The sequence below is a fragment of the Lepidochelys kempii genome, chromosome 8, assembly GCF_965140285.1.
Source record: "Lepidochelys kempii isolate rLepKem1 chromosome 8, rLepKem1.hap1, whole genome shotgun sequence".
Lineage (NCBI taxonomy): Eukaryota > Metazoa > Chordata > Testudines > Cheloniidae > Lepidochelys > Lepidochelys kempii.
In genome coordinates this window covers 73,676,881-73,703,673 of record NC_136387.1, presented here as the reverse complement: position 1 = coordinate 73,703,673, position 26,793 = coordinate 73,676,881, and the positions used below count along the sequence as shown (strand labels likewise).

General features: G+C 41.8%; 1 protein-coding gene across 6 annotated transcripts in view; it reads right to left on the bottom strand.

Annotated features, from left to right (window-relative positions):
- ARHGAP29 (Rho GTPase activating protein 29) overlaps nucleotides 1-26,793 on the bottom strand; it is a 94,221-nt gene that overhangs the window by 32,848 nt on the left and 34,580 nt on the right. For all 6 annotated transcript variants that reach the window (XM_073357006.2, XM_073357012.2, XM_073357013.2 and 3 more), the window contains exon 3: nucleotides 6,001-6,144. In XM_073357006.2, coding sequence (XP_073213107.1) covers nucleotides 6,001-6,144 — 144 coding nt within the window. The remainder of the gene's footprint in view (nucleotides 1-6,000; nucleotides 6,145-26,793) is intronic.

The following is a 26,793-nucleotide window of genomic DNA, read 5'->3' as shown; positions in this document are numbered from 1 at the left end:
TTAACTGAGACAAAGCGTCCTGTTTAAAAAGAGCAGAAGTTGCTGCTAGAGCTTATTCTTTTGTTATTAATCTTAAATTATTCAATTGTGAACAATTCCCTAACACCATTTTAGGGCTGATTTTGTCTTTCGAATTCTACTAATAATCCCCCAGCCCCTAACACCTTGCTGTATCTCTCTGCCATGTGTATTAGCAAACATACACTGGCTGTGCAACAGCTGCAATCCATGCCGTTCTAGACATCAGCTACAAATGAAACTCTCACCAGAACTTTGCAATAAGAGGTTTTTTTTTTGTTTTTTTTTTTTAAAAAGCTGGTATGAAGAACGAAGGCTCAAATTCACTGATGGCATAAGAAAGCACATCTCCACAGCAGTCAGTGCAGTGAATTTGGCTCCAAATTTATAACTTGTTTGCATCAGACTAACTAGGAGCAGAGAGAGAGGACATGTTTGTAAGTTGTCCAATTATCTCAACGGGGTAGGCAAATTGGAAATATTTGACCAGTTCTATGCGTTGCATTGTTCGATCAGAGGCTTAAATTCAGGATTGCTTATGTACTTTTAAATTGTATCCCAAGTGGGAAAATTCTTCATAAAAAGGGCTTCGGCACTGAAGGCACTTCCCAGGTGCCTGGTCCTCTGCAGTCTGTTTGGGAAAATGGCTCAAGAGTGAAAATGGCTCAACAAGTGAAAGGATCCACTCCTACAGTTGCAGTGTCAATGGCCTGCCCTACTCTGCTTTTCTGACCATGTCTGTATCAGCTTCTCTTGACATTGTTTTAGAACTCTCATCCTCAACTTCCCAAACTAGTTTAGATTAGAGCATCCATGGAGTTGGAGTCTGGTGGTGACACACAGCAAGGAATTAAGAAGTTGGGATCTGGGAGAGGAGAGTCAGTCTACTTCATGACCACTGAAAAGCTGCGCAAAGACTCCTGTGGTTGAGAGCTCAGATTAAGATAGGTGCCTACTTCCTATAAAATCACCTTCTGCTTCAACAACTGGCACAAAGCACATGCTGCACACAAAGCATACACGCTGTAAACATGCCTGTCACAAAACAGCTGGCTCCTGAGGGGGCCAGGCTCCAAGTCTACCTGTGATAGGCTCTGCTAAGGAGAACAAGCCAACCCAGATCTACCTGCAAGTAGTTAATTGCTTATTTGGCTGGGCAGCAATTAATTAGCTAAGGAACACCCATGCGGCGTAATGAAGGGTTATGAGACTTCAGACAGAGTTCCAAAAGACAGGAAGGAAACTCCAGCTGAGAAGGAATTCTCAGGGAAGTTATTTAGGGAGCTCACCAGTAAAGGGGACCGAGGAAAGGTACTCCTAAACCAGAGAGATTCTGAAAGGGGAGCACACTAAGAGAGCCAAGTCCCTAAGGAGAAGGACTTTACTAAACAGCAGCAGGTTGTCCGGATCACAGAGGAACTACATGCCACTCTGGAGAAGAACTGCGGTGATTTGAGCTCTGAGAAGGAATCCTTCCCCAGGTGATGGTAAGAGTCCCTCTAGGGAGGGAAGGAGGCTGGGTTGAGAGCACCTTAATGATAAGGAGCCTGGATGAGGGAGATGAGTGGATTTAGATGGGACAAAGAGATTAAGATTAACTCTGCCTCCCACTAAGGATGCTGGGGTGAAGGCTTGCCTGCATGTCTGATTGGCCTTTGGATAGATAAATTAGACTGAAGGGGTACACTTCACTACATACATGTCTCATTGGAGAAACTGAGGCAGTGACAACTGTAGTTCTGCACTTGGCCTCTGGGGAGGGCATGAGGAGTGATGTGCCAGCTGCCCCAGGATAAGTACCCACCTTAATACCACTCTTGTGGAAGATTCCTACATAATTTAAAAGTAAGTGATGCAGGTGGTTTTGAGCCATTCCACAGAGCATAACATCTATGCTAGAGAGTATTGCAGCGTGATTCCTAACCCATAGAAAGCAAATAATAAAGAAAGATAATATATGGGTTTAAAGTACTTTCTGTAAAAGTCTATAACTTTCATGCTTTTAACTTCTAGCAAATTTTTGCATAGGATGGATTCTTTCCCCTTCACAACAGAGTTGCAGAAAGTGGGTCCTGGAACACTGGTGGGAAAGGCAGTCTCAGGAAGGTCCCTCAGCCCTCCAGCAATCTGGCAAAGTGGCTCAAAAGAGCTGAGCACGACAAAGGGACTTTGCATTCAGCAAATATTATACTTTAGGTGAAGTGAGATCATTTTTATACAAGTGCAAATTCTTCAGGGAGGGGGACAGGGAGGAATAAAATTGCAGGCACTATTTGAAAGAGCACCGTTCACATAACAACTCATATTTAAATCCCCAGGCACATGAGGAGAACAGTGAATGACTAAGGCTAACATTAAAACATTTTTCACTGAAGTCTTTTGATAGCCAGCAAGTGACGAATACAGTATTTTATTAAAAGGAAGATGGAAATTTACAGTAGTTAGGAAGAAAGTAGCTACACATTAGAATTTAATCAGGTCACCAAATCATATCCCCTCAAAATGTGCAAAAGGTTCTATTAAATTTTAAATCCCCCCAAAGAATCAGAACCTTGGGTTTCTAATCTCTTCTGAAACAGCTCTTGAAGCAGTGTGATTCAAACTAGAAACATGTTAGAACTCTGGTTCCTTTCCAGCTCAAGGGAAAGACTGTTACTTACTGTAACAGCAAAATCACTGTCCACCACACACATTTTCCCTGTGTAAAGGTCTCTCATTCCATGAGGCAAGACTCTACTTAGCACTTGTCTTAACATACAATGCACTGATGCAGCTGTGCCGCAGCGGCATTTTAGTAAAGATGCTATGATGCCAATGGGAGAGCTTTTCCTGTCAGCATAGTTAATCCACCTCCCTGAGAGGCGATAGCAGTGTTGACAGGAGAAGCTCTCCCATCAACATAGCACTGTCTACATAGGGGTTAGATCAGTATAACCACATCGCTCATGGGTGTGGATTTTCCACACCCTTGAATGACACAGTTATACTGATGTAAGCTCACAGTATAGACCTGACCTTAAATTTTCTAAATGAGCTATGGCTGCATGCCAATACTTCATGTGTACATAAAAAGCTATAGCCATGCTATTGGACCTAGCTGGGCTCACTTGCTGAAAAAAGACTGGATGATGCAACTGCACTGTTATACAATGCCCTTTTTATTTAAAGCATGTTGATAGTAATATTGTCATATACTCATTACTAAGGTGCTGGTTTGTCATGGGGCTAAAAACATCATGGATACTGTAATTTTTCTGTTTGACCATGACTTTTCTGTCTGTGATTTTAATAAAGCAGAGTTTCTCAAATGGTGGGAAACAGGAAGGTTGAAGGTAGGTCACCAGCCCAGTGATAAGGGGAAGCCCCACTGGGGTGGGAGGGATGGAAAGAAAGTCAACAACCCTGCACTCAGCTTGCAGAGGTTAGGCATGACAGTTCGGTTTGACCAAGTTGGAATTAGGGTTGTGGTGCGAGGGTGGAGGATGCTGCTGCAGGTGGTCAGTGCCCTCCTCAGTGGGGTGAGGAGGCAGTGAGATTTATATATATTGTATTTAAAGGGGTATAGCTGTTTTCATACATCTGACTTTAGACACCATTTCCCCCTAAAACATGACTTTTACCCAAAAAAAAATATAGCATTACACAATATACAATTATGTTTCACAAAAACATTGTGTAGTCGCTCTATTACTCTCAAATGCTGATAAAACTGCCCATCTAGTTTCAAACTTTGCAAAAACCAAACGAACTAACAACATATGTTCTGGTTAATTAGCACTAAACTGAACACTAGCTATCAAGTCTATTTCTGGTGTGAGTGAACAAATTACATGGACTAAGTCTGGGCTTTAAAGATGACCTGCAAAGAAAGTCAAATGGAGTTTGTACTCATGCTATGATTACCAAAAAAAAAAAAAAAAAAAAAGTTTTGAGCCAGGGGATGAGACGAGTGTTTTTAAAGTTTACTCTTCTGCTTGTTTTTTTTTTATATTAGAAATTCAGGTCATTTGCTCCGACAGTGCTGACAGCAAGTACAGAACCAGTGGAGTTATGACTTCACAGGAACCTCCATTTCCGGGAGAGCCCTACAGGAAACTCTGCTTGCACCAGGAAGAGACAGAAGACTGGGGTTCTAGTGTATGCAGTACTTCTAAAGCACAAGCAGGAGGAGCTACTTGGCAAGAAGAAAATAACCATAAGAAGTATTACCTCCATGTAGGAGAAGGATACAGATAAACCGAACAGTATTCTTAACTGACATAGCAGCAATATCTATGCCAGAGGGGAGGGGAAGAAATAATATGTTGGACATCGCTACAAAAGATAAGTAGAGAACAAGAGAAAATACCTAGAGCAAGGAAAAAGTTATATAAAGAAACACAAGATGTCAGCACAGAGAATCCCTGCACGGCTCTTGACAGAGGAAGAAAAGCAGGTGGGATTTTTACTCACACTTCAGAGCATTCTCCATGTCATGTAGGCAGGGCCTAGTGACAGCAGCCCTAGCTAGCTCCACAGTAACTTCCTGGGCGACAGGATAATCCTAGGACTACACAGAAAGTTGTATCCAAGCATACCTCCCAAGATTTCTAGTGGCTAAAGTGGAACAAGTCTTGCCCTCAGTGGGTGGCAAGCCTGGCGGGTGGGGAGAGAAAAAGTTGCAGAGCAAGCCTGCCCACAGCCATCTGTGAGGGACACAAGCCACTACTACTCATAGCAGTGACTCCTGTCCCTCATGGATGGCTGGGCTCAGCTTCCCACTCTGGGCATCACTCCCTGGACCCTGGTGCATGGAGTCATAGTGCTGCTAACTCAAATTTGGACTGGCCATCCCCCATCAGGGGGCCAGCTCAAATCTGAGTGGCACTGCTACCCCGCTTGCCAGAGCCAGGTCTCAATGTCCAGAATGGGGAGCCGAGGCCAGCCAGCGCGCCCTTCAAATGGGACAGGAGCTTTTGTGGGCAGCCCTGCAAAACCTGGGACTGCTGGAAGGTTATTATAGAATCATAGAAGGTTAGAGTTGGAAGGGACCTCAGGAGATCATCTAGTCCAACCTCCTGCTTGAAGCAGGACCAACCCACAATTTTTGCCCCAGATCCCTAAATGGCCCCCTCAAGGATTGAACTCACAACCCTGGGTTTAGCAGGCCAATGCTCAAACCAGAGCTATCCCTCCCCCCTGTCAAAGGTTAAGAGTAGAAAGCACTGCCAGTGCAGAGAGAGCTAGAATGATTATGCGGGTCACCCTGGTGATGTCTCTTCCTGTCTGGGCTGGGTCTGAAGCCAGCTGGAGAACTGCAGCAGCAAGTGCCCAGAGCAGCATGTGCCAACATCTACAACTCTGATATTCTGTTCTTTATGGACAACTTTAGCACATTCATTTTGTCCTCCAATTTTGGGACTACAAAAACAAGGCCTATCGAGCATTACAGATTTGTATTACTGATCTGGAAGTTTATTCAATCAGGACATGATTTCATATCTTCTCTACACATTTATATTATGAACCAATTGAAAGCTGATAATATTAAAGAGGCATTCGCTGGAAGATCAAAGTAAGCCTATTCAGGAGGGTAAATCTCATGTAATGACAAATATACTAGTGTTAATCTTAATTACATACATGTACAGTTAAACAAAGACTGATATAAAGAGACAGCTTTCAAAGCACTAGGTATTATTACAGTTTGCTTCCTGTAGTACTGTAATTCAATTTTTCCTTTATTAAAAATGGAAGAGCAAGCTTATTTAATAATACAGCTGACTTAGGGGAGTGGTGGGGGAAGAGACAGACTTTAAAATGTACTGGACTACTCAGAAGTTTAAAATAATTTGTATAAGGCTATTTTCCTTTTGCATATCTGCAATCTAGATCATAAAGTTTTATTTGTTCCAAAGCTAATACACTGAAATAACAGACCCTGGGTGTTATAAATTACTAGTTCCCCATTTTTCCTGAATTTGAGAGGTGATATTTCCTTACCTTTCACCTTTGCAATGACTGTTCCTGCAGCACTAAGAATGTCAACTGAATTGAGAGTCTGATGTTTACTTATCACTGCCTTTAGGACACGAAGCAGCTCCCCTAAACGTTCATGAACAACATGATGCAGACAGTCTTCATTTTCTGAAAGAGATTTTTAAAAATTGGGTCAAAGCAATTAGAAAACTATCCTTCACTTCTGTACGTCCAGTCTCACAATGACACACATTCAAGACTTTTGGGTTGTGTTCCCTACTGTGGTTAAGTTTGCACTGAAATCTCAACTTCACTAATAAGTTCTAAGCTAACAAAAGTTACTTTGTGTGTCGGTATTTGCCAGTAGTTTTTTTGCTTCGTTGTTATCTACAAGATTAGAAAATTCATTTCCCCAAAAGAATTCCAACCAAATCACTAGAAGGCTAGGGATGCTATGATGGAGGTCCTCATACCTAAGAAAATAAACAGGCCTAAACCATGTCCCTGTTGTTCCCTTACCATGGTATTAGGGAATTGATTTCATCCACCTCTATTTTGAAGGAATTCAGGATAAAGTCTGAATAATGCCTAATGAAACAATAATCGTTTTTTAAAATATCTTGGAAATATGGCATCAACCAAAAGCATAATAGCAAGTTTAGTGCGAGAGAGCACATTAAGATTAGCTAGCTTTTAGCCTAAGTGTCAACCAAAAGGTTTTCAGCATCCTATGATGCTTAGTCCAGAAAAACTAGAACAAATTAACAAGCAGGGATATGAAATGGCATACATGCCTTTTCACAGCATAGTTCTCTTAGTATGCAGTTTTTCTTTAGGTATTTTTGTATGCATGGTACAGGCTGAACCACAGACTCTTCCGTTCCATTACGGAAATGGCTTTGGTGCACAGAGTTTAAGTTTCACATGCACTAGAGTGCTGCTTTGTAAGCTGTGGTAAAAAGCTGTCAGATTCATGAAAGACTAGCTTATAAAAGAAAGAATAAAAAGAGGATCTAATACAAGCTGATTCACTTCCCTGTAGAGCAAAAAGGGATGACTGTTACTGTGACGTTTGTGATCGTTTGTGCATAACAAAATCTAATACCTGGAAGCTGAAGCTAGACAAATTCAGACTAGAAATAAGGTGAACATTTAAAAAACCATTGGAGCAAATGGAGCATCTTTCTAAAAATAAAGATATGTTCTAGCTTGAATCAAACCCATAACTTCTGGTGAAGAACTGCTTGGTGAAATTCTTTGGCCTGCATTATGCAGGAGGTAAGACTAGATAATCACAGGAGTCCCTTCAGGCTTCAGTCTATGGGCTTGTCTTCACTACCAGGATAAGTTGACCTAAGTTCTGCTCCTCCAGCTATGTGAGTAACTTAGCTTAGGTCGACTTACCCCGGTGTCTTCACTGCGCTCTGTCAATGGGAGATGCACTCCGGTAGACCTCCCTTACTCTTCGATGGCAGAGCACTCTGCCATCGATTTAGTGCATCTTCACTAGACCTGCTAAACTGACCCCCTAGCTGAATTGATTGCATCGCTGTTGATCTCCCCATAGTAAAGACCAGCCCTATGAAAGCTTCACTCTCACTCTTAACTACTTAACAGTAACTACTATTTGAGGTTGGGGGCAGTTATAGAAAAGGAGCATCAGGGAAAAAAATAGATGGCAGTGGAATACTGACCTATATTGAAACTAAAATTGGATCACAGCAGTATCCAAACAATCCCAAGAGAGTACTGCACTTTAATATGCAACTCATTCTAAAGCAATTTGGAGCCTGAAGAATTAGAGAGTCTATAAAACCACCTTCCACTTATGCATTAAAAGCAACATCTGTAAAAACAGAATATTTCTCAAGCCAAAAATTACATAGACAGTTAAAGTACAACTGGTGCCAAACTCAAGTTTCAAATACATATTAAAGTCTACACTTTACTATGTTGGAGTATGAACACATTTTCTACTTAAGTCTCTCTAAAAAGGAGACATTTGGCTAGGTCCAAATTAGGCTCATCTAACAACATAAGTAAAAAAAGCCGTGTTCAGTGGCTCAAACTGCTATCTGTTTGCATTATGATACTGCACTATTTTACAAAAATATTTGAAACACATTTATTGTTTCCAGTGGCAGGAAAAGACAAAAACGTCTGTGATGAAAGTAATGCTGACAGAAAAATGCCATCATGAACTACGGGTGAACTGCAGTCAGCAATTTTAATTTATCCAGGACAGGAAGTCTCTTGTGTTCTTGTCCATTTGGGGAAAATATATAGTACTGGGGAAAGAAACAGAAGTGTAATATGCCAGGTTAATAATAGAATTTCTATTACCAATCTGCTCTATCTAGTTCAATTATCACCTTAGACAAGAAAAAATACGGTTTACAATGAAAAGACAATACCCAGGACAATGTAAACCCAACAAGTTTCTAGGCTGACCCAATCTCACTCCACTTTCAAGAAGTCACATGATCATATTTGCTTTCAATTTGCCTTCCTCCTCCTCTCCCACACCATACAATTTACCTTATCTATATGAAGACAAATGAGAATTTCGTCCATCAATGAATATTGCATCAAGTTCAAGCCCTTTGTCCTTATTGTTCTGTGCTGTGATACCTAAAAGAACACCTAGGTTTCTAGAATGACTGAGATCGACTACTCTGAACGTCTCCACAATCGAACTATTGCAGAGGTTAGGCTGGTTTGTGTAAGAGACAAGAGTCTTCTTGGAGACCTCCTGCAACAAACATTGGCCCTCTTGATCTCCTAAATGAAAAGATTGGGCTGTGAATCCGGGACTTTCTGCTTCCTTCACTATCACTCCCCATAGTGAAAGTTTTGTTTTTTAAAGTTGTATCAGCAACACAAAACCAGACATTTTCCAAAGCATGCAAGAGGCCTGGATTGGGAGAAGTCGTGTGTGTGTGTGTGTGTTTGGGGGGGGGGGGGAGATCCAACCCCAAAACCCAACTAGAGAGATGTGGGGGGTTCTCTTGTGTTTCGGGTTTTTGTGTTCTCACAAAGCTAAGAAAGTGGCTTTTCAGACATTAAAGAGTTCAGTAGCTTGCCTATGACAGATAAACTTTGGTTTGAATTCAACACCTGCCTTTCTCTAGTAGAAAACAAGACCATCCCAAAATTAAAATACAACCACCAGAAATGTCATTTTTGGACGAGGTGTGGAGAAGGGGAATGGGGGTGGGGAATCAGAATAAATGTATTAATCACAAATCAGGCTATAATGTGATCAATATTGCCAGTCAGTCTTTTTTCCGAAGTTTTCAGCAAGTCTTTAGTTCAGAAGGCAATATAAGCTAAAAAGCTGAAAAGCATAAGAATATTACTAAAACTTAGTCAGCACATAGTTTAGCCTTCAGTTCCAAAGATACCAGGAATTAGAGCCTCCCATTGCTTTATGGCTACTCATTCATCTTCATCAGTGTCAGAATACCACAAGTTACCCTATTTTCTAATTTTGGACACATTTCTCAAAGGCAAGCTTTTGTCTAATAAAGATTAGCAAGCAATAATGGCCTTGCAACTATGGATTCTACTCATCCAAAACAAAATAAAGTTCTATAATCAAGCCTGTCAGCTTCAATACAACTTCCTGCCAAGTCAGTTTCAATTACATTACATACAGTTGGGAAAAGCACTGTGGTATCAGTGGGGTCAGGTATTGCTTAATTTCCCGTGGCTTTTCACCAGGCCCAAATGTTTTATGAAAAGTTGTATGTTCCAAGAAGTGTTTTTGAAAACAGGTTACATAAGTGGTAAAATGCAGAGATTAAAATTAAGATTACATTATGCTTTGTTTAACAGCAAAGAAAAAGATATGTTGGCTGCTTCATTTCCTACATTGTTCTTTAAATCTATGCATGAGATCAAATATTAGAAATCAACTTAACAGTTTTTGTTTATGGATTTTCTGCAGCGCTCTTTTGCAATATCACTTCAGACTAGCATCCATGTGGACTATTATGGAAAGCACACACTAAATTATAAGATAGGTAGTAACTTCCCAACTATTCAGACACAAAGCTTTTAATGAAGATTTCAGTTTAATATGAAGTTATACATGATGGATTCAAAGTTACCACAAGGCCTATTACCTGTGCTCACTGGTGTACCCCAAATGTTAACAGAGGAAATATATCTAGGCAATCTATAGGGTTTTTTTTTTTAGATAAAATCCCATTTCATGAGGGCTAGCAACAGATCTCTTTGATTTATCAGAAATTTCCATTCCAGAATCAGAGATAGTAGAGGCTGGTTCCCCCTAGACACCAATATCGAGTAAATGCTGTTTCCATTAAATTCTTCAGAAGGATTAAAACATGTTATCAGCAATTACACCATATAGATCACATGACTGAAGATCAGCATCAAAACAAAACAGATCCATTTAAAGACAACTTTATTCTAAAGTCTCATTCATGCCAACTCAGTCAACTCCCATACTGTTTAGTAGGAAACAAATCAGCATTCTGATCTGCACTGGATCCAGATTATGAGACTCCCCAGTGAGCATCGCCGACTAAGCAAAATGACCGTACAACAATGAACCGCGCTGAAACTGTCTAAGCCAGGCATCTGCAGGTTTTGGAAGATGTCCAAGGTTAGCCCATCCTCATTTTTGTATTCTCCCTCGCCAGCCACACTGACTGACAAGACTCCATTGCATTACTGTCTAATCTGCCAGAGGGTCATGATCAGTTGAAGTCAAACATTGAAAATATTTCTTAATGTTCTTTAACATTGCTATAGATCAGAAAAATATATGGCCAAATCAAAAAGTTACCATTGCTCTTTAGTTAAGTCCTAGGAGATATTCTTATCAGACAAGCAATCATAGCAACTCCGACTGGTATGTCTAAGGATAGTCATATTTGATATCACGGGGCAGAAGACACTTTAAGATGCGTGGATGGATAGATGCATAAAGGCAAAATAGTGTGTGTTGATTCCTAATGCACAAGTATCTTTCTGTACACCATACAACAACTAAGGGAATATCTACACTTGAAAATTAATTCAGGTTCAAGTGAGGCATGAATTTAAAGTGCAATAAGTATTCCTGTCCATGTGTAGACAGACCTTAACCAAATCAATAACATGCATTTAGCTCCCTAAACAGGAACCAGAAATCATGCACAGAGGAAAACCACCAGAAATTAACAGAAGAGAAAAAATGTTAACGCTGCCACAAGTAAGTTTAACTCTGAATTTTGTTGTTTAAGGCAATCTGTGATGTCTACTGTCAGTGTGGCATTTCAAAGGAGATCCTCAATTATTAATACCCGAGATACTTCAGGATTTTGAAACTTCTGATCCTACATAAGCCTATTTTTCAATTTTAAAAATGTAGTTATTGCTTTACTATCACCATAAGATATTTCTCAACCAAGGCCAACATAATATTGCTACTACCCAACAAAAAGTCCAGTCAGCTGAAAGATTGTGACACAGGAGGTGTTATTCTGCTGTTAGTATACTAGCACACAGGTCATAGCTTGCTACCGTTAAGGTTTCACAACAATTGCCATTATAAGCTTGTGGTCTCAGCCAATCAAGTTTCTACTTCTGTCTCACGGACAACAGTTTCCCCAGGAACTTCCCATTCTGCAACCCAAACCATCCCTACGTGCATCTGAAGAAGTGGATATTCACTCACGAAAGCTTATGCTCCAATATGCCTGTTAGTCTATAAGGTGCCACAGGACTCTCTGCCGCTTTTACATCCCTACGGAGTCACACTGAGTTAAGGACTCATGAGGCAAGATCCCACTTCTGGTTTAGGGCCCTTGCCTCTGCCCCAAAGTGATTTTTGGGGGAGAAAGCAGCAAACAATTAACTGCTTTTGAGCAGAAGGAGGTTGAAGTGTGAAGAGGGATATACTTTCTATTATTATAAAAAAGTCTCTAATCACTTTTGAACAGCCCAACAGCCGAAATATTTAGGGGTTGAAAGGTGAAGTCTGGCACGGAAAAGCCCCTACTGGGAACAGAAACTTACCTTGTTCTAGAAAAAGTTTTGATTTGATCAAGTTATGAGTCATTAAAAAAAATCACATAACATGCAAATTTCCCCCTAAGATCAAAGAAACTGTAATTAATTGCATATGAGAAATAGAATACAATTATGTAATTGAGATTACTACAGTTGTATATTCAAAACGGCATTGGTTAAAGTTATGCACCTAACCTTATCTTTGGCATTTCCTCATTTCTGAGAGCTTACCACGAGATCACACACTTCTGGCTTGTCTATATGAACACAGTTTGCAGCAAGCTGGGGTGTAACTCTACCCCACACTAGCCTGCCATGTACTAAGTGCCCACTAAGTGATACCATTCAATCTACTCCCATTTCAAAATGGGGTAAATCAAAGCACACTACAGATTTTTTAGTATAACAGTAGGCTCCACACAGACATTTAGTGCATTGCACACTAGCACAGCTTGCTGCAAACTAAGCATTTGTACAGAGAAGCCCTTTATAGATTGTGTAGGCTGAGCTTATTGCACACACCAGGGGCTCCTTGCATTTCTCCTCCCTTGTTCCCTGTGCATCTCCCATTGCACTTTATTTCAGGGACTCCCTGCAACTTCCCCTACTTCATCCCCAATTCTTCCACAGAAGCCAAGGACTCTGAACCCCTCCCCCACATGCCAGGATCTCATATTATCTCCCTCTCCATTTGAGGGGCTGTGTGCACATCCCCACTGCGTCCTTCTCCCCATCACCATCGTTCTTTCTATCTGGGAGATAAGTCATTCAGAGTGTCAACATGTTAAATTATTGGGAGGATGGAACATATGAGATATGGAACTATGGCTGAAAAGCATTATTGGGTGACATCAGCCACTTCTTTGATCTTCAAAACAACTGCAGAACCAATAGCTGTCGTTCTGCTAAACAGATGGCAGGGCTCCCTGTGTCTCCCATTTTCCCCTTTCGGTTTTCCAATTTCCCGCCAAATCAATAGGGTTCTGTCCATTGATGCCTACAGCACTCCCTGAAATTCTGGAACTGATCAGGTGCAGCATGAAAGGGTTACTCAACTTGAGCAGTAATTGTGGTTCTTCGAAGTGTGTCCCCCTATCAGTGCTCCACTGTAGGTGTATCCATGTCCCCGCACCTCAATCGGAGATTTTGGGTAGCAGTGTCTGTTTGGCCTACACATGCACTCACTCCGTCTCATTCTCTGCCTCGTGGCTATCTAGAGCTGCATGGGTAAACTGCCCTCAATTCCTTCTCTACTGCAGAGCTCATTGGTAAAAACTCCAAAGTAAAGGCGAGGGTGGTTAGTAGAGCACCCATGCCGGGACACATCCCGAAGAGCCACAGTTACTGAACAAGGTGAATAAACCTCTCTTCCTTGTTTGAGAATGTTTTTGATGAAAACTATGGAAGTGGAAACATCTTGTGGAATGAATTTGAACTCCAGATGGAAGAGCCCCTATTTCTCTGATCCTTTGAGCAAAGTGATGGCTACTAAGAATACTGTTTTCATAGATAGATGTGTAAGCAACCATGGGTCCATGAGTTCAAGAGGAGGCCTTGTGAGGCACTTGAGGAGAAAGTTAAGATCCCATGTTGATGCAGGATGTCTGATTTGTGGGAAGAGGTTATCCATACCCTTGAGGAATCTTTTCATAGTAGGATGAGCAAATATGGAGTAGCTGTCTATCTTACGATGGAAGGCTGTTATGGCTGTGAGATGCACCTGTACTGAATTTAGAGATCATCCTGATATGATGGGTAACATGTTTTGAGTAACACCAGAATTGGAATTTTTTCCATTTTTGAATATACATATGACAAGTCATTATTTTTCTGCTATATAAAATAGCACCTCTTTCACATATGCTGAACAAGACACACTATGCTTTCGAACGATCAAGGAGCCAGGCCTTGAGTGGAAGAACCTGGAAGTTGGGGTGATGGATCTGTCCAGCATCCTGAGAAAGGAGGTGAGGAAGGGGCTAAAGAGTGATTGGCAGGCAGATCACTAACAGAGTAAAGTATGGGAACTATGTTTGCCTTGGCCTGTGGGAACTCTGAGAATAACCATTGCTCTCTCTTATCTTGAGCATGACCTTCAACATTATAGGAACTGAAGGAAAGGCATAAAGGAGATCTGTGTTCCAGTAAAAGAGAAAGGTGTCTTCAAGAGAATGATGATCCAATCTGGCTCTGGAGCAGAACAGAGCATTTCCTGGTTTTGGCTATGGCAAATAAGTCTATTTCTGGGAGTCCCCAATGGGGAAATATGCTGTGGAGAATAGCATGGTCTACTTTCCATTCTGTGTTCCAGAGAAAAATTCCTGCTGTGGTGTTCTGTATGCCTGAAAGGTAGGCTGCTGCTATATTGAATGCACCAAATTTCACAGTTTCATTGACTTGGCACAAAGGGAAGATGATTCTAGTCCTCTTCCTAGAGATTTATTTAAAACATACATGCTCTGTTGTCTATCATAATATTTGTGTTTGCCTTTGATTAGTGATAGGAAATGTGAACAGGCATTCCTTACCACTCTGAGCTCTACCAGGTTGCTATGCAGTGGGAATTTGAAGGGAGACAATTTGCCTTGAACCATATTCATAGATTCATAGATATTTAGGTCAGAAGGGACCATTATGATCATCTAGTCTGACCTCCTGCACAACGCAGGCCACAGAATTTCACCCACCACTCCTACAAAAAAACCTCACACCTATATCTGTGCTACTGAAATCCTCAAATCGTAGTTTAAAGACTTCAAGGAGCAGAGAATCCTCCAGCAAGTGACCCGTGCCCCATGCTACAGAGGAAGGCGAAAAACATCCAGGGCCTCTTCCAATCTGCCCTGGAGGAAAATTCCTTCCCGACCCCAAATACGGCGATCAGCTAAACCCTGAGCACATGGGCCAGATTCATCAGCCAGATACTGCAGAAAATTCTTTCCTGGGTAACTCGGATCTCACCCCATCTACTAGCCCATCACAGGCCATTGGGCCTATTTACCATAAATATTTAATTACCAAAACCATGTTATCCCATCATACCATCTCCTCCATAAACTTATCGAGTTTAATCTTAAAGTCAGATAGATCTTTTGCCCCCACTGCTTCCCTTGGAAGGCTATTCCAAAACTTCACTCCTCTGATGGTTAAAAACCTTCGTCTAATTTCTAGTCTAAATTTCCTAGTGGCCAGTTTATATCCATTTGTTCTTGGGTCCACATTGGTACTGAGCTTAAATAATTCCTCTCCCTCTCTGGTATTTATCCCTCTGATATATTTATAGAAAACAATCATATGGTTGTCTTGATTAACAGCCCACCAGAGATGCATCTGTTGTCAGTATGAAAGTTGGAGGTGATTGAGTGAAGGGAACCACTGCACAGACATTCTGCGGATCTTTCCAGTATTTGAGAGAATTTTTGACTGTCAAGGACATCAACAGCAGTTTGCTCCATCTGTCCGTATTTGGTGCGTAAACCGTTTTGAGACATGCTCGAAGGCAATGCATGTTGAGTCTTGTATGACTTATTACAAAGGTGCTTGCAGCCATATGTCCCAGTAGCTGAAGGCAATTTCTGGCTGAGGTCTGGGGGCTGGCCTGGATTGTGTAGATTAAGTTAGTTAAGGTGTTGAACCTGCGTAAGGGGAGGAAGACATTGGCCTTTACTGCATCTAAATAGGCACCTATGAATTCTAGATGTACTGGCAGTAGTCAATTCATTTAGTTGCAGTCCCAGCCACATGAATACAGCCATAGTTTTTTTGCATGGCTGACAGGGCGTCAAAGGATAGTGACTTGAGTAGACAGTCATCTAGATATGGAAATATAATTCCTAGTTTGCAAGATGAGCTGCTACCACAAAAGGATCTTCAAGAACACTCTGGGTGCAGATGATAGGCCAGATGGAAGTACCTTGTATTGAAAATGGTGAATCTTAGAAAACTCCTGTGGAATGGTTGGATCACGATAGGAAAATAAGCATTTTGTAGGTCAAGGGCTGAGAACAAGCCTTCGTGGTCCAGTGATGGAATTACTGGGGCTAACAACCAACTTGAATCCTTGTCTTTACGTATCTGTTGAGTGATCTCAGATTCAGAATGGGTCTCCATTTGCTGTTCTTTTTCAATATTAGGAAGTATTTGGAATAGAAACCCTTCCCTCTGTGTTGATTGGGAACTGCTTCTATAGCACCCAGCTTTAGGAGATGCTTGATCTCCTGATGTAACAGGTGTTCGGGAGAAGGGTCACTGAGAAGAGGTATGGGGAGGGAAAGAAAAGTGGATTGAATAAGCATTGGAGAGGATTTCTAGTGCCCACTTGTCTGTTATACGTTTCCAGTTTTGTCAAAAAAGAACAAGGTGGTTTCTGAAAGGATGTAGATGATCCAAGTTTTGCAGCAAGCAGTTGTGGGAGCGGGTAGCTCAGGGCCTCGACCAATGCATCAAAATTGGTGTTTTGGTGTTGAGGGTTGTGAAGTTGAGGTTTGGGGCTCTGTCAGTCTTCATTTTTGTATTAGTTGCCTTTTCCACTGGGATTCATAGTGTCTCTGGGATGGAGGGAATTGAGCAGATTGGGATCTTTGTGATTTCTGAGATTTGCTGTATCTCCTTTTCTGTGCAAGTGTATAAATCCCCAGAGAACACAACGTGACTTTAGTCTTTTAGTGTATGGAAGGATTTGTCTGTTTTTTCCACAAACAGTTTGGATCCTTCGACTGGAAGATCCTCCACAGTAGTTTGGATTTCTCTTGGGAGACCAGAAACGTGAAGCCATAGAATCATAGAATATCAGGGTTGGAAGGGACCTCAGGAGGTCATTTAGTCCAACCCCTGCTCAAAGCAGGACCAATCCCCAATTTTTGCCCCACATCCCTAAATGGCTTCCTCAAGGATTGAACTCACAACCCTGGGTTTAGCAGGCCAATGCTCAAACCACTGAGCTATCCCTCCACCTCAAAGAAGCTCTCCTCATTACTATTGCTGTTGATATGGAACAGGCAGCTCTGTTAGCAGTATCTAACAAAGTCTACAATGATGTCCTCACATGAAGCTGACCCTCAGTGATAGTGGCTTAGTACTTCTTTCTCTGATCATTTGGGAGATGTTCAATAAAGGCATTGAGCTTTGAGTAACTGACATGATTATATTTCGCCCTAAGAGCTCCATAATTAGCAATCCTAAATTGTAGGGTTGCCGACAAGTACGATCTCCTGCCAAATAGTCCAGTCGTTTCCAGTCCTTGTTGTTCGGTGTTGATTTAGCGTTGTCTGTCTGCCCCATTTATTTACAGTATCTACAACAAAGGAATTTGGGGATGGATGGGAAAATAAAAAAAGTCCACATCCTTAAAGAGGACATAATATTTTTTATCTGCCCTTTTGTGTGTGGGCGGTATTGTGGCTGGTGCTTGCCAGATGTTTTTTGCTGGGTGTTGAAGGGCCTTGTTGATAGGAAGTGCAGGATGTCAAGCAGCTTGTGTTGTGACTCCTTCATTTCTTCAAGGGGGACATGAAGTGAGTCCACTAGTCTCTTGGTAAGGTCCTGGAATTGTCGGAAGTCATCTGCAATGGTTGGTGGAGGATACAGAACGGCTTAGTCAGGAGAGGTTGAGGAGATGTTTGTTGCTAGAGTAATTGCCTTGTCCAGTCTTGCTTCCTGTTCCTCAACAGTCTTCTCTTGAGGATCAGGGGATTTAGAAAGGGAAGCTGAGGGAGATAGTCTTCCTGTATCCTGGTGAGAGACACCTGAGGTCCAAGAGAACTGGTGCCTGTAGGCTGCCTATTGGTCCCAGTACAGTCGCTGGGGTGGTGCAAAGGGCACAGGTGGCGTTACCTAAGCATGTCCATACCAAGAGGGTGGGCCTTGTCTCTCATGGCAGTTCTGTGTCTCTGTGACTGTTTCTAGGTGACTAGTCCCTTGACATTGCCCTGGGGAGCTCTCCACTGAGACTGAATATATGTCATTGTCATCCTCCTCTTCTTCATTGCTCGATAGAGGTAGAGCAGTTAAGGATGCGGATGGTGATTGTCTTGGTACCATGGGGAATTTAGGGAACCAAGATGTTGTTGGAACTGAGTAATGGGGTTTCTGGCATTTCTGAGACCAACAGGTCTTTGGAGAAATGGAATTCCTAAAGTACCAAGGTACATCCTCATCAAGTTAGTCAATCTACAATGGAACTAACAAGGTTTATTATTTGCACATCTAGGGTTTCTAGAAGTGATGTGCCATTAGAAGCAAGGAGTAAAGTTGTTTTCTGAAATACTATGGGTGCAATTTGACAAAATGTTACCACCAGTAGCAACTCTACAGCATTACCTGTATTTCCTATTCCAACTGAAAGGACTACCATTTGACTTATTTGTGTTCCTGTCTCACACCCACATGCCCATATGGCTCCCACTGCAGAAAGGCAGGAATCTACTATATTCAGCACATGGGGTTTTGACTAACTGTGGAAGTGGATTGCAGATTTGAAGGAGCTATAATATAGGAAATTAACGAAAAGATGCTTACTTTTTATATCTTAAATATTTAAGTATCCTTTGGATCACAGTGCTAGATACCTTATAATAACCAACTAGTATGAGAGTAAACATTTTTAGGCACAAAGAAGGGAATGTACTATTATGACAAAAGAAAGTCAGACTATTTTGTAGTTGCAACATTAAAGGCATTTTGTTTTGTTTTGAATTTACACTGTAACAACTCTGCCCAGTGACACTTAAAGGCAACCGAGCTATAAGATCCTGAAATGTTCCAAGTACACTCACCTCTACATTATGGGCAGTGCTGATGCAGAGTTCAAAAATCATGAGCTCTGACAAATTAGTGCTGAGTTATTTTTAATTTGCTTTCTGGTTTTTGAGCCTTTCATATGCATGTTTTCAAGTTTTTCTCTGCAACTATGAAGACTAGACCCTTTTTACCATCAGGTTTGCTGTTTGGGAAAAAAAATCGCATGTTGGCAATGCTGTAAATGGTGTGCAACACCTGTTAGAATCATATCCCTAGAGTTGTAGTGGAAACACAACTAAAGCGCATATACTATTACCTACTATTTACTTGTTAAGATGATTTCACAAGTACACTGCTACAAATTTAAAATGTACGATTTGTAGTTTTACAAATTCATATGATCCAGCACTGGACATTATTTTAACATCATACAATACGTATAGGCCAGCAGGCATTCATCAAGCCTTACACCGTGATTTGTGGATTGCAGAAGACCCTACACACCCCAATCAGGGATAGACGTCTGTGGTAGTCATAACACACAACAAAAAAATGGTTCCTGGCCTGAAGAGCTTGCAATCCAAGCATACGATAAGATCACAAGTGGATATAACAAGACAGAATAGTAAAATTAGCTGTAGTCTCTATTGCATTCTTTGTACCATTTTCAGTTATTTTCTTTCATTCTGAATGCTTCGATACTTTAGGTCCACACATTTCTCTCTGATATTTACATTTTTTCATCTTTAAATTATGATTCTACAGATCAACACAATATATTAATCTATCATCTTATGTTTACCTTTGTATGGTAATTACTGAACATTTGAATAAGTTCATTCAAAAGAAGCTTAGCTTCTTACTACAGTGTAACATTCCAAGGATCAATCTGTTGGTTATTGGTTTAAACTTACTTCTAAATTAAAAATGAATACTAAAGGAGGAATCATACCTATTTTCATAGGGGGGGAAAAAACAACCAAGAGTACTATGCACGCTTTGTCCAAAACAGGATGAACTTTTCAAGCTGCCTTAATTCAAAGCCACTGATAGTACATTGATGTGGCTTGTAACCAATAAAGTGACTATAAGACTCCTTTAAGGATGATCTGTGCCGATTTTGATTTAACAAATGGCCTTTCCACTATCACTGATCAGCTCTGTAAAGCCATATCTTTGTACACAACATGCAGTCATTTTTTGTTTTCAACTCTTCGTATTCAGAAAACCTTCAGCATACTGAGAAGCTGTCTGCTTTTATGGATTTGAAAGAATAAATTGCCTTAAACAGATTTCGTACCTAGAATTCAACTTACAAGCTTACAAGTACAAGCTGGCCAATGCCTCATTTTTGTTAATTAGTATCATGGCAACCATGAATTCAGCCTGCTTGTTGTCAGGGAATCATATTTTTAAAAAGGCACCACAACAAGTTCAATAACGTGTACGCTATAATTCATAGCAAAGTTCTATCATACTAAATTGTAGCGAAGGTAGTAAATTCAAGCCAGTGAAGCATTATATGGAAAGTAAATGGGAATCAAGTATGACACAGATCTGTTATCTAATACACCAAAACAAAAACGTGATTCTCTTTGATGAGATCTGAGGAGTAGGGAGAGGAAAAACCAGAAGAAATCAAAACTACAGAACCTAGATTTGAAAGCAGTTTGCAACATGATGCATCAGTCTCAGGAGTTTACCTTGAGAAGGACAACAAAGATTTAATTCAGTGGGGTCTACAGAAAACATTTGAAAATTATTCTTAAAAAAAAAAAAAAGACAAATTAAATTTGTTCCTAAGTTAGGTAATATACAGAAGCTACCAATGTTTACGTACAGTTATGGCACAATAATTTGGTACCATAAATACATTTCCTAATAGGAAAAAGACAGTTTCATATTTTGGAAATTAGTGATTAAATATTGAGTTGTAAAGTATCTAAGATTTTGTCTTTAAATTTTTTAGGGAAGTACATACCTTGCCCTGCTGGCACTCAGAAAGACTTCTGCAGCAAACTGCTTCAATACTTTGTCAGCCCCATACTTCAAATCATTATGCCAAAAAGGCATTTCAGACCTGTGCCCAGAAGTATTACAGTTCCAGGTAAAATTTCTAGTCCAAAGAGGTTTTGATAAGCCTCTGAACTTTTGGATGCATATCCAACCCAAACCTTTCATGTTTGCCTCTCACTAACTGGTACTGGGCTAGAATGACTTTCATATATAGACTGTGTGAGCTAGATTTTCCAGGTTGCAGTGGTTACATGGAAGTTCTGCTAATCTGTTTCTCCAAAAAGTTATTGTTTTTCTTCTTGGTAATCTTTCCAATCTATTGTAGAGGAATGAGAATTTATACACTTAGTTGCTCATCCTGATCACTAGAAGAGGATAATCAATGGGACAGGAGCAAAAAAAAGTTTAAAAACATTGGGATCCAACTGTGACTTGCTGCCCTAATGTGGCACACCTCTTCCCTTTTCCCTCCACAATTGTGATACAGTACATTTTATATTGTAACAGAGGGGTAGTCGTGTTAGTCTGTAGCCACAAAAACAACGAGGAGTCTGGTGGCACCTTAAGGGTATGTCTACGCTAAGAAATTATGTCGAATTTATAGAAGTCGATTTTTTAGAAAGCAAGTGTCCCCCCATTAAGCGCATTAAGTTGGCAGAGTGCATCCACAGCACTGAAGCTAGTGTCAACTTTCGGAGTGTTGCACCGTTGGTAGCTATCCCACAGTTCCCGCAGTCTCCGCCGCCCACTGGAATTCTGGGTTGAGCTCCCAATGCCTGATGGGACAAAAACATTGTCGTGGGCGGTTTTGGGTACATGTCGTCAGTTGCCCTTACCTCCGTGAAAGCAATGGCAGACAATCTTTTTGCACCTTTTTTCCGTGCAGGCGCCATACTGCTTTCAGCAGATGGTGCAATAGGGCTGCAAACCGTCGTCATCAAATGACCGCTTCCGCTGCCACTCTGCTCTCCTGATGGTCTCGCAGGTCCTCTATATGACCATCATCATCCGCCGCTTCCGCTGCAACTCTACTCGACTGCTCTTGTCTCGCCAAACCACAGCAAGCATGCAGCCTGCTCCGCTGTGGTGTCCTGGCAGCGGACGGTGCAGTAGGTCTGTAAAACTCGTCATCCAACCACCGCTTCCCCTGCAACTGTGCTCTCCTGCAGACGCATTACCATGGCAAGCATGGAGCCTGCTCAGATCACCACAGCAGTTATGAGCATTGTAAACACCTCCCGCATTGTCATGCAGTATGTGCAGAACCAAAACCGGCAAAAGTAGGCGAGGAGGCGATGGCAGCGTGGTGACGAGAATGATGAGGACATGGACACAGACTTCTCTCAAAGCATGAACCCTGGCAATTTGGCCATCCTGGTGGCAGTGGGGCAGACTGATGCCGTGGAACGCAGATTCTGGGCCCGGGAAACAAGCACAGACTGGTGGGACCGCATAGTATTGCGGGTCTGGGATGATTCCCAGTGGCTGCGAAACTTTTGCATGCGAAAGGGCACTTTCATGGAACTTTGTGACTTGCTTTCCCCTGCCCTGAAGCGCAATAATACCAAGATGAGAGCAGCTTTCACAGTTTACAAGCGAGGGGCGATAGCCCTCTGGAAGCTTGCAACACCAGACAGCTACCGGTAAGTCTGGAATGCTGTGATCCAAGTAGCCAACGCAATCACTGAGCTGCTGCTATCAAACGTAGTGACTCTGGGGAAATGTGCAGGTCATAGTGGATGGCTTTGCTGCAATGGGATTCCCTAACTGTGGTGGGGCGATAGACGGAACCCATATCCCTATCTTGGCACCGGAGCACCAAGGCAGCGAGTATATAAACTGAAAGGGGTACTTTTCAATGGTGCTGCAAGCAATGGTGGATCACAAGGGACGTTTCACCAACATCAACGTGGGATGGCCAGGAAAGGTACACGACGCTCGCATTCAGGACCTCTGCTATGTATGAACAGCTGCAGCAAGGGATTTAATTCCCAGACCAGAAAATAACCGTTGGGGATGTTGAAATGCCCATAGTTATCCTTGGGGACCCAGCCTATCCCTTAATGCCATGGCTCATGAAGCCATACACAGGCACCCTGGACAGTAGGCAGGAGCTATTCAACTATAGGCTGAGCAAGTGCAGAATGGTGGTAGAATGTTCATTTAGACGTTTAAAAGCGCGCTGTCGCAGTTTACTGACTCGCTTAGACCTCAGCGAAACCAATATTCCCATTGTTATTACTGCTTCCTGTGTGCTCCACAAGATCTGAGAGAGTAAGGGGGAGACATTTATGTAAGGGTGGGAGGTTGAGGCAAATCGCCTGGCCACTGATTACGCACAGCCAGACACCAGGGCAATTAGAAGAGCACAGCAGGGCACACTGCATATCAGAGAAGCTTTGAAAACCAGTTTCATGGCTGACCAGGCTATGGTGTGATAGTTCTGTTTGTTTCTCCTTGATGAAAACCTGCCCCCTTGGTTCACTCTACTTTCCTGTAAGCCAACCGTCCTCCCCTCCCCCCTCGATCACTGCTTTCAGAGGCAATAAAGTCATTGTTGTTTCAAATTCATGCATTCTTTATTAATTCGTCACACAAATAGGGGGATAACTGCCTAGGTAGCCCGGGAGGGGTGGGGGAGGAGGAGAGGAGGGAAGGACAAGGCCACACTGCACTTCAAAAACTTATTGAATGCCAGCTTCTGTTGCTTGGGCAGTCCTCTGGGACAGAGTGGTTGGGTGCCTGAAGCCCCCTCCCCCGGCACGCACTTGGGCGTCTGAGTGAGGAGGCTACAGAATTTGGGGAGGAGGGTGGTTGATTACACAGGGGCTGCAGTGACACTCTGTGCCTTTTCTGCACCTCAACCATATGCCAGAGCATATCAGTTTGATCCTCCAGTAGCCTCAGCATTGCATCCAGCCTCCTTTCATCATGCTGCCCCCACCTCTCCTGTTGCTCCAGCCATCTATCCTCGCATTTATTTTGTGCTTTCCTGGACTGTGACATTGTCTGCCTCCACGCATTCTGCTGGGCTCTTTCAGTGCAGGAGGACTGAATGAGCTCAGAGAACATTTAATTGCGAGTGCGTTTTTTTCGCCTTCTTATCTGCGCTAGCCTCTGGGACGGAGATGCTAGTGGCAGCATTGAAACATTTGCAGCTGTGGGAGTAAAACTGAAAAAGACACGTTGGTCATTTAAAAGGATGGGCTGATGTTTTTGGGTTAACGTGCAGCACAAACCCAACTAACCTCCCACCCCACCCAATTCTCTGTGATGATGGCTTCACCACTCCCCCCACCGCGTGGCTAACAGCGGGGAATATTTCTTTTCAGCCACAGGCAAACAGCCCAGCAGGAACAGCCACCTCTGAATGTCCCCTGAATAAAATTCCCCTATTTCAACCAGGTGACCATGAATGATATCACTCTCTTGAGCATAACAGAGAGATAAAGAATGGATGTTGCTTGAATGCCAGCAAACACCGGGAGCACACGCTTGCCATGATTTCTTATGCAATGATTCCAGACTACATGCTACTGGCCTGGCGTGGTAAAGTGTCCTACCATGGAGGACTCAATAAGGCTGCCCTCCTCAGAAACCTTTTGTAAAGGCTTTGGGAGTACCTTTAGGAGAGCTTCATTGAGATGTCCCTGGAGGATTTCTGCTCCATCCCCAGACACATTAATAGACTTTTCCAGTAGCTGTACTGGCTATGAATGCATCCCAAGTCTTTAGGGCAAATTAATCATTAAACATGCTTGCTTTTAAACCGTCTATTATATTTACAAAAGGTACACTCACCACAGGTGCCTTTTCTGCTTTCAAGGTCCAGGAGCCCGGGTTGGGAGGGTATTGGCTCCAGGGTGATCAACAGTTCCTGGCTGTCGGGGAGAACAGTTTCTCCGCTTGCCTGCTGTGCACTATCCTCCCCCTCCTCATCTTCCTCGTCCCCAAAATCCTCATCCCTGTTGCATGAGACTCCCTTGCAGGAGTCCACGTACAGGTGTGCGGTAGTTGTAGGGGCACCCCCTAGAATTGCATGCAGCTCATCATAGAAGCGGCATGTCTGGGGCTCTGACCCCGAGCAGACGTTTGCCTCTTTGGTAGGCTTGCCTGAGCTCCTTAAGTTTCACATGACACTGCTGCCAGTCCCTGTTATAGCCTCTGTCCTTCATGCCCTTGGAGATTTTTTCAAATATGTTGGCATTTCGTCTTTTGGAACGGAGTTCTGATAGCACAGATTCGTCTCCCCATACAGCGATCAGATCTCATACCTCCAATTTGGTCCATGCTGGAGCTCTTTTGCGATTCTGGGACTCCATGGTCATCTCTGCTGATGAGATCTGCATGGTCACCTGTGCTGATCAGCTTGCCACGCTGGCCAAGCAGGAAATGAAATTCAAAAGTTTGCAGGGCTTTTCCTGTCTACCTGGCCAGTGCACTTGAGTTCAGAGTTCTGTCCAGAGCGGTCGCAATGGAGATATCTCCCGAAGACCAATACCGTCAAATTGCGTCCACGTTACCCCAAATTCGACTCAGCGATGTAGATTTCAGCGTTATTCCCCTTGTCGGGGAGGAGTACAGAAATCGATTTTAAGAGCCCATTAAGTCGACAAAAATGACTTTGTTGTTTGGATGGCTGCAGGATTAAATCGATCTAACGCTGCTAAATTCGACCTAAACTTGTAGTGTAGACCAGGGCTAAGACCAAGATTTATTTGGGCATAAGCTTTCGTGGGTTAAAAAAAAACACTTCTTCAGATGTAACTGTTAGTCTTTAAGGTGCCATCAGACTCCTCATTGCTTTTATAAAATGTACTGGAATCCACAGAGTACTAATATAATTACACTTTAATTTAAAGCATAAATAAGAATCTGATGAAGAAAGTAAAGAGGAATATCAATCCAAACTGATAGATCTGAGCAGCAGACTATTACAGATCTAACCATAAGATTTTCATTAACAGTATGACATTATATATTTTATTTCCCAAAAACGATTAGATGTTTTATCTGATGAACCAGATATTTTCCATTCTGGAATTGGAAGCACAATTTAGGAAAATAAATATTTGCAATGAAGTGTCAGATCTCCATTTGAGTGATTACAGCCTGATCCTTCTGAATATTCAGCTTTTGCAGGAAGACTCTAGACAATCTCTCATTTGTATGCTTAGGACACATAACAGCTAAATTAATGTATCCTTTTTTAAAAGAAAACAAAGTAGTCAAATCAAAATGTCTGTATTACTTACTTCTCAGAAGAGATACCAACACATACCAAATGTAGTTTTTGTTCTAAAAAAAAAAGCAGTGACAGGTATGTCTTTAAAAATGCACATAGATTTGTACATGAAACTGTCAAAAATCCTACATTTGCGCCTTCCTTTAGTTAAATATTTTCAGCAAGTTGACTTGTCAACTGACATCAGCAAGCCAGTTGTTGCTTTGCATCCATTTCACATTTAAATTCATAGATTAACTCTCCTTGTAATGGGAAAAGCGTCTTTGGAAAAAGCCTACCACAAAGTAGCTTTTCATCAGTCTATTTCAATATGCCCTATGCCACATTCCTTCAACTTTTGTATTTTATTAGCCTTGAGATTCCAGTCTCAAGAAACCTAGTTGTGTTCAGCCATGCAGTTTAATCTTGAGAATATATTAAATTTTTAAAACCAGATTTAAAGCCTATATTTTGTTTTTAAAAGAGAAGTAAATATAGTACAGATAATTATTGGAATCTCTTTGTTTACCTGCTTCAGACGAGGAAGACTGAACACAATGCTTGGCCTTATTAACCAAAAACTTGCTAATCCTCCAGTGTCTTCCAGTAGTTTGACCACATACATTTCAGGGAATAAAGTTAAATGAATACATTGCTTTGGAGCGTTTACTTTTGGCACATTTTAATCATTACAGAAACACTTAGACTGTATTAATATTGATGTTAAAATTGTAAGTGGTTTTGTGTATCTAAGATTACATTTCCATAACAATTATATTAGCAATGAAATCAAAGTTCTCATAATCCTTTTAGAA